At 40.3% G+C, this 8,947-nt stretch overlaps 1 protein-coding gene across 1 annotated transcript in view; it reads right to left on the reverse strand.

Moving 5' to 3' along the window:
- Positions 1-7,463, reverse strand: part of oma1 (OMA1 zinc metallopeptidase) — a gene marked incomplete at its 3' end in the record, with an annotated part of 12,876 nt that extends 5,413 nt beyond the window's left edge. Inside the window, 4 exon segments of the mRNA XM_032526301.1 lie at positions 3,421-3,528; positions 3,647-3,820; positions 4,455-4,683; positions 6,652-7,463. Of these exon segments, the coding sequence (XP_032382192.1) occupies positions 3,421-3,528; positions 3,647-3,820; positions 4,455-4,683; positions 6,652-7,034 (894 nt within the window). The 5' untranslated portion in view covers positions 7,035-7,463.
- Between the last annotated feature and the right edge of the window lie 1,484 nt (positions 7,464-8,947).

Genomic DNA, 8,947 nt, shown 5'->3' on the forward strand with positions numbered 1-8,947 from the left:
ATGTCAAGAAGGAGGTGACAGAGGAGAGACAAGGAAGGAATGTAGAAAGTAAACGATTAGGGTAAAAAAAGACACAAGAATGGGATAGGGAGAGAATAACAGAGGTACAAAGTTTTTGGAACAACAAGGCTGCTGGAACATATTGATTGTTCCCATCTATTTTAGAGGAACTTTTACACAGATTTAGAGGTTTTAACAGCCAATCCAATAGGGCACACCTACTCGGTAATACCAAGCCCATCGATGCTCATTCCCTTCATCTAATTAAAATCTCCTTCAAGCATTTCCTCCTGGGACGTTTTAAGTCTTGAAATACCCACAACTTCATTAGACACTTTTTTTTTCATTCCCCCAAACAAAAAGAATGGGGTTTTTTGTAGCGTAGCCAACTGTGGAGGATGAATGGGGCATGACAATAGACAGGACTTTGGTCGTCATAGCACAGACAGGATTAGTGAGTGTTTGGAGAGGATTGTCAGTGAGTCTTTATCACCGGCTGATGCAACAACACTGCAACTGTGGCCACTTAGGGGGGGGGGGTTGAGGAAATAGTCAGGGATGAAGGAGCCCACCGATATTAGAATTTCCCAAACTACTGTTTTCAATGGCCGATATATACACTTCCGGTCAAAAGTTGGGGTCACTTACAAAATTTCCATGCACTCCATTATGGACAGAATACCAGTGATCGAGTGGGGGGGCTGATCTAATGCAATATATACATTGGTGCTCAAAGTTTATACATCACTGTTAAGTTGACTAAAAAGAGGAATAAAAAAATCATGTTTTGGAAATTTATTTTAATACCTAAATTAAAAATGAGGTAAAATCCACCTTTAAGGACCACCAATTTTCTTTGTGAAATGAATAACGTATTGTAAATAATAATGTTCTTATTTAAAATACAGGGGTCATAAGTAAACATACCCCTATGTTAATTCCCATAGAGGCAGGCAGATTGTTTATATTAAAGGCCAGTTATTCCTGATTCAGGATATTATGATCCTGATAAAGTTCCCTTGGCCTTTAGAATAAAATAGCCCACAGCCTCACATACTCTTCACCATGCTTAGAGATAGGCATGGGATACTTTCTTAAAATCATCTCTCAATGCAAATCAAACCAGGTATTAGTCTAACTGAAATAAACAGAGCCTATCTCTAAGCTGGTGAAGAGTATGTGATGATGGGGGCTATTTAATTCTAAAGGCCAAGGACATTTAGGATGCATAATATCCTGAATCAGGAAATAACTGGCTCTAATAAAAATCTGCCTGCCTCTAGGGAATTTAACATAGGGGTCATGTATACTTATGACCCTGTATTTTAAAATAAGAACATTTATTTATTACAATACGTTATTCATTCACAAAGAAAAAATGGTGTCCTTAAAGGTTGGATTTACCTCATTTTTAATTTAGGTATTAAAATAAATTTCCAAAACATGATTTATTCCTCTTTTATCAACTTAAGCATGTGTAGTAAACTTTTGAGCCACCACTGTACATGCCCGTTATCAGCAACCATTCGTCCAATGTTCCAGAGGCACATTTATTTACTAATCTGATATCATTTAAAAAACTAACTGAGAAAACATGGAGAATCCTTTTGCAATTATGTAAGCACATAAGTAATTTGAAAACTGCTGACCGGGTTTAAAAAACAATGCAACTGACCTCAGCTGGTATTCTGTCTATAATGGAGTGCAATGGAAATTTCTAAGTGACCCAAACTTTGACCGGTAGTCTCTAACAAACACACACACACACACACAACACACACACACACTAAGATATATCATCAGAATCATTGATAATGACAAATAAATAATTCTGATAAATGAATATTTTAAAAAAACAAAAACAACGGACGGTCAACCATGTTATGAGTGTTGCCGTTGCATAGTTTGTCCACCAGAGGGCACTCTACGACGTCCTTGTTGGCAACACTCTTATTATTGTGTTTTTGTTCAAAAGGACTAAGTTTCATATCTTAAGTTTGTATTTTTATACATTTTTATCAGAACTTTAATATATTTTGACGTTCCTGTGTTCTGTTGTGACAATTAAACAAATTATTATCATATTATTTTAGAGGTAATTCGTAAATAACTACAAATAACTAACGTTGTTGCTGTTTGGTTACAAGTAACTGGATTTAAAAAAAAAAATCTATATCTATATCTATATCTATAGATATAGATATATATCTATATATATCTATATATATAGATATATATAGATATATATATTGGCCAATATATCGGATTTTTAAATAACCAAATATTTGTATCGTATCGGCCTTAAAAATTAGTCTGGCTCTAGTCAGGAGAACTGATTGTATGATGCACATTCTTATAGGAGGTCCACATATAAGTATTTTACAACCTTGGGTAGGGGAAACCTGGAAGACTGCCAGCTGTAACTTCTCCTGTGTGCCAAGGGCTTTTAAATGACTAAACTTTTTTCTTGCGCTATAAGTGCTTCCAATGACTCATCCTCATGCAAAGCAAGGTCTGCTACCACTAGCTGAGCCTCTCAAATGTCAGCACGCCGCACACAGGCTTTTGTACTCTGCAGCACATCATTCTCCACAGCGCTAAACAGGTTTCTGTGTTTTTGTGCCATCTAAATAGATCCATAGACTCTCTCATACAACAGCTTGCATTGAACAAACAATGTAAATGAATACAGTAGAATCCCCTGCTTACTGCAGTTTTGTATGTACATTTCCATGTGTGATTTAAAAAATATACACTTCTAAATCTGAGTTTGTTAGATTTTGACATATGCAGTATTTGTCGAACACATGTTTGAATGGATTTTTTTGTCTACTGGAGGTTTTTATTGTGTAGTCATTCCATGCTTACGCTTTAAACATGCTGAGTCACCTCCTCTCACAGTGATCGTCCATGTCAGAGGCTCAGTCATGTTAAAGGTGGAGAATTGGCTTCTTAGAACATGAAACATGAGGTGGTCACATGTAATGTGATAAAGTAGATCAACAGACTTTTTGTGGTTTGCCCAATTATTTTATGTTTTGTCTTATTACATCATGTATATATATATATATATATATATATATATATATACAAAACTACATTTTTTTTCCCTTTTTCCCATTTGTGTGTTTTTTTCTGCACTCTCGCCTAAACTAAGTTTTTGTCACTCTGTTTCATGATTTGTACATTTCTGGAGACGGTACCTTCTAAATAATTTTTTTTTTTTAATCAACCTTTTTTTTTTAAATAATCGATCAGAATTGAGCATTGAATTGTTCTAGAAAGAATCGCAATGCATCAAAGAATCAATTTTTTTTTTTTCCTATCCTACAGTAAATAATGTGATGATATATAGTAATAATCAGGGGTATAAACAATGCTACAACTACAAACCCAGTCTGTAGAGGGTTGCGTACTTACCGAGTGTCCCAATAAAGCATGAGCCATCTCGTGTCCCAGGACAATGGTGAGCTGGTGAACATCCGCCACAGCGTCCAGCATCCCCGTAAAAATGAAGACTTTCCCGTTCTACATAAGGGAAAGTACAATCCAAGCCTGAGCCATTTGGTGTTTGAAGATATTCTTTGTGTGTGTAAAAAAAATCCTCACATATGACTTTAACATGATAACATGACATGTGATTTACCGGTAGGACAAAGGCATTGATGTTGGGACTTTGCACCACGTGGATGCTCCAGCTGACTTCAGACACTTCAGGGATGTCCTTGTTTCTTTGTGCCAGGTGCTGCACCACCCGCTCCACCACCTGGTGACGAGGGTCAGTGACCGGAACCAACAGCTCTGAAAAATCCTCCATGTACTGACACACACACACAATTTTAGTATTCTTTTTTAAATTTTTTATGAGATCAGCTGAAAAATGACAGAAAAGGGGGGAAGACAGAGAGGAAGACACGCAGCAAGAGGCCACATACCATCTATCAGGGGAGTTCGAGGTTGCTGAAGGAAGCATTTCATTTATTGCTATGTAGGAGCCACATTATGTTGTTTATGGTCTCATTTATTGATTATTTTGTTATGCGCTGATATTGTAGGTGGTGGGCTTTTTCATGACGGTTTGAGCGGAATTGATATATTTGTTTGCTTCACCTGTGCACCTTTTTTCTTTTGGGCTTTGAAAGAGAGGGGGTGAAGCTCGGAGCGAACACTTTTGTTGACCGCTGCACGCAGTATTACGCAATTATTTCTAATCACCAGGTAACAATTACATTAGGTAACAGCAGTACTCAGTGTACTGTACATATGGAAGAAGAAGAAAAATGAAAATCATTGCAATACGATCACGAGTGCGTCACATGTGTGCAGTGTTTAGTCCCTCTTTTGGACTGCTTACAGCCGCAATATGCTCCTCATATTGTATTTTGTCCCCCCATTTCCCTCTTTTACCAAATATCATCTGCACGCAGGCACGCAAGCCCTGGTCCTTCTCTCACCGCCTCTGAAGTCAGCTCTGCCAGCTCCATGAAGTTCTCTCTGCTGAAGACCAGGAGGCGGGTCCGTCCAGTAATTGGGGACTCATCCAGGTGGGTCAGGAGAAGGAGGGCTACAATCACCATAGCAACGCCTGCCCCCGCTGCCAGATGCCAGCGACGCTGCCGGACCAATTCGCGCATGAGCTGCCGGCGGTTAGCTGGTAGAGCCACCCACCACTTCCTAATACTCCTGTGCAGAGGAAGGCCAACAAGGTCTGAGATACCGGTTCATGTAGCACACAGCCTTATGCGGTACATTAAAAATCATACACTGCCCTACAGTGGTAAAGTATGAGAAGAAAAAAATAATTTAAACCTTATCTGGATAGATATGCATGTTGTAACTTAACCACTGAGATCTCAAAGTAGGTCTTGCCTGAAAACAGCATCAAAACATTCACAAAATAGTAAGCACAAAATGTTGAAGTAATTATGTGTGTTTTCCCACAGGAAACAGTAAAATATTAAAGTGGACAAGTAGGCCAACACTTTTTGGAATAGTGACAAAACAAAGCAACTCTCTGTTATGCGAAGAGTTCCATGATGGGGGAGCTGACCCAAAACAGAACTTAATAAACGAATAATGCCTCACTGATAGCATGTTATTATCCAATATGTCTGACTATCCCCGTGAGGAAACTGGTCTGGGACTCAATGACACATGACGTGTCGTCTTGTCAAATAGCTGCCTCCATACTAGGGCTGCCCAATATGACAAAAGTATGCACTATGGTGTAATGTTGTTTAATATCACAATAATGATATTATTTCCGATAAATAAATAGATATTAAAGTGCACTCAGTTTTGCCTTTCTGCTGTTTTCGATATTCTGCTAAAATACAGCAAATTGTTTAAAACACAACTTACATTTAATTGACATTATTTTATTGAACAAATTGAACATTGAATTTCACATAAAAAAGCACAATTACTGCAAAATACTGTTCATTTTTGAAAGTTATTCAAAAATGAAACTGTCTCAACATGAATCCAACATATGTTTAGCAAATTTAAATCCCCACTGATGATCAGCTTACTGTCCTAGAGATATGGTAGTCATTAAAATCATGCAGACAATTATTAATTTAATAGCTTAGTATGCTATGCCCTAAAAAGCTATGCATTAAGGCTTTAGGCCGTCCACACATTATTGTAGGCCCAGTTTAATATGCAACTTCATTTCATTCAATATTAGTAGTAGGGGGCCCCTGTTTCATGTCTGTTTGAGTTAAGGTCCTTGGTTTAAAAAACATTTAAGATCCCTGTTTTAAGGTGTAGTTTTATATTAATACTCCCTTTCAACTAACTCAAAGAAACCTTTAAGTGTCTTTTGCGATATGTCGCAGCCTTTTGTGATGTGTTTATTGTGCATTATTGTGCATCAGTGATTGTTGTGTGTTATGGAGCCTCATGTGTGCCAACTGTTACAATTATAGTCAGTCCACATATGTGATTACATTTTGTGATTTCAAATTAATGTAACAAGAGATGACACAAGACAGAACAAAAAAAGGTTAGTGTCAAAAAGAAAGTTGACACTACAGGGCAACAGCAAAATAAAAGGCTGGAAGGCAAGGATCCGCGGTAAGAACAACCCCCGCCTCCACCTTGCCCACCCCCCCCCTCCTCAAAAGCACCGACTCAGAAATGGCACGAAGATCATTGCAGGACTGGCTCTAGTGGCTGTAATTCTGCACCAAGGCTGAATTTTTGAAGATAATTAGGGGACCACTAAGGTCTATATAAAAGAGACTTCAGATACAGTATTAGGGGACCACTAAGGTCTATATAAAAGAGACTTCAGATACAGTATTAGGGGACCACTAAGGTCTATATAAAAGAGACTTCAGATACAGTATTAGGGGACCACTAAGGTCTACATAAAAGCATCCAAAGAGCACCATGTCATGGGACCCAATAAACCACAGACCGTGAGGTCAGTGGTTTATAAATGTGGAAGTTATTTTATCACAATTGTATCTCAAAATATCATTTATGACAGTTATATATACCTCCAGTTTTGAAAATCTAGTTGTTTATCATTAATATACACTAAGCTGTATAGGAGTGTCCACCCTGCACATTGCTCTTTAAGCATAATTAAATATTGTTGCATTAAAGCAATGAACCCATATAGAGCTCCAGTGTGTCTCCTACCTGCCCAGTATTATAGCCGTGATCTTCTGCAAAGGTTTGAGCAGCAACCATACGAGAGGAGCAGGCAGGGCCCTCACAGGGGCTGAGGTGTGGAACAGCTGTCCACGCTGTGCCAGGACAGGACCAGGGTGCAGAGGTAACGTGGTCTTGGGACTAATCTGGAAACACGGCGTCCTCCCATTGCTGCGGAATGAGACAGGTGGTGCTGCCCTCGGAGTGGCTCTAAAATGAACAAAGTGTGTTGTTCTGTGACAGCTGAGAGGACAAGAAACAGAGTGGGCCTTTTTCGCAGGATGCCCAGCTCGTCTGCAGACCTGGGAGTTTAATGTCAGATGTGCAGAAAGAGAAAAGCGACAATTCTTTAAAAAAAGTGGTAAAAACATATTGTCCTCGCTGGCAAAACTTCCTAAATGACTTGCCAGGCTGCCAGGTCGTTTTAATAACTACAGACGACGCAAAAACGCTCGTCTGTTATATGAGAGGGCTTGAATTCCTCATACTACAGTGGACTTAACTTGCACAGGTTGTGTACGTTACTTTTTTTGTTTGTCTTTTACTTAACATAACTTTAGACTTTCATAGCGAACAACCCGGAACTGCAGTCAATGTCATTGCTAGCGGAGGACGCCAGCTAGCTACTTAACCTCGGTTAGCCGACCGCCGTAGAGGGAAATGGAAAACGGTTCCTACACCTTCAAACGTCGAGTTAAAACAAATGTGGGACGCGAAATGTCAGTAACGTTACTATCAACAGACGGGACTGTACGCATGCAGACTGTACGAGAAGTGGTCCTTTGACGCTCCTGCCAGTGTTGCCAGATCTTGCGAGACAAATACGCAACCAGGCCTGTGAAAACAAGCCCAAAATAAGCGACTTTTTTCTACTAGCCCCCCTAAGATCCTGGAAGAGAAAAATAAATAAAACTGTGTTACAATCCATGTAGACAGATTGGTAAACTGTACACACGGTAGGCTAGAAGTTTTTTTTTTCTCCCCTGACTTCAGGACAATGACCACAGGAGTAAGTTAAACCACCTTTTAACATTATTTACATTAAACTGATGGGATTGAAATCACTTTTTTTCACAGTGATTTTGAGTTGTTCCCCCGACGGTTGAATCACATTCTTTTCCTCCTTTCTCTTTCTCCCAGTCTTTGTTATATTTCTTCCCGTAGTTACCCACTTTATCCCGGGCATTTATTCCTCCAAAAACTCTCCTACAGTACACTCACCAATAGTTGCTACTCGCGCATTTTCCCAACCAGAAAACAACAGACTGCCCTGCTCTGCCTCTGATTGGTTGGTACTCGTTTCCATGCCTTCCGGTTGGGCCGAAGGTGGGGAACTTAAAGATTTGCCAAGGTTGGGTTAAGGCCGTTTTTCGTTAGCCAGGTTTCAAAGAAGCCTATTGGCCAGGGGCCCCAGGTATTTTTAAAAAAAAAAACAATAAGGTGAGGGGGGGCGGGACTTTGGTTTGACATTTTTCCACCTTTTTTTTGTTTTGCTTGCTAAAAACGCCAGTGGCCCCAATACAGGGGGGACCTTTAGGGCTCTTGGATTTCTGTGCAGCAACTGGGCAGGGTGTTTGAGGTTAATCCAAGCTAATGTAGTATCCCAACATAAAAACTAAAAACCATGAGACGATTCCTTTTTTCAGCGGATTGGGAAAAGAATGAAGAAAAAAAAACAATGCCTTGCGTCAAATCTTTATTTATAAAATTTTTTTTTCAGGCTGGGCAAATCAGCAAAACCAGAGCCTGCAAGTCCTTTATCCCTCTGGGACCCAACCTGCGCTTGCACTTAACAACACCCCCTAAAGCCCACCCTCCAGGCGTGGGGAATTCCTATTGGACAAACACACTGTACCCGCCATAGCGAAGCTTGTCTGGAGGGACGAGGAATGAGGGGAGGGTAGACCATCCCAATGATGACTGAGCGATGAAAACGGTAGGACGGCGGGGATGCTGGAGGCCGCAGGGGCTGTATCAAGGCTGAGTTTTTCGGTGCGAGAAGCCGGAGAGCTAGCAGGCACGGAGGACCAGGCCCCACCCCGAAAGAGGAGCCAGACAACGGAGGCAGGTCTGGACCAGCAGACAAGGACCAGCCCAGCACACACCTCGCTGTTTCAACAAAGTCCCAATTCATCATTCCTACCCTACACGAGCCTTTAGAGGAAAGAGACAGTGGGACTGGGTGGGACGAGGAAAAAGAAAACAAAGAGCATTCAAAAGTACTTTCAAGCATGGGCGGATCAAGGGAGGGGGACTCGGAGCACAATGGTGACAGATGAAAATG

This window comes from Etheostoma spectabile, chromosome 9 (genome assembly GCF_008692095.1).
Source record: "Etheostoma spectabile isolate EspeVRDwgs_2016 chromosome 9, UIUC_Espe_1.0, whole genome shotgun sequence".
Lineage (NCBI taxonomy): Eukaryota > Metazoa > Chordata > Actinopteri > Perciformes > Percidae > Etheostoma > Etheostoma spectabile.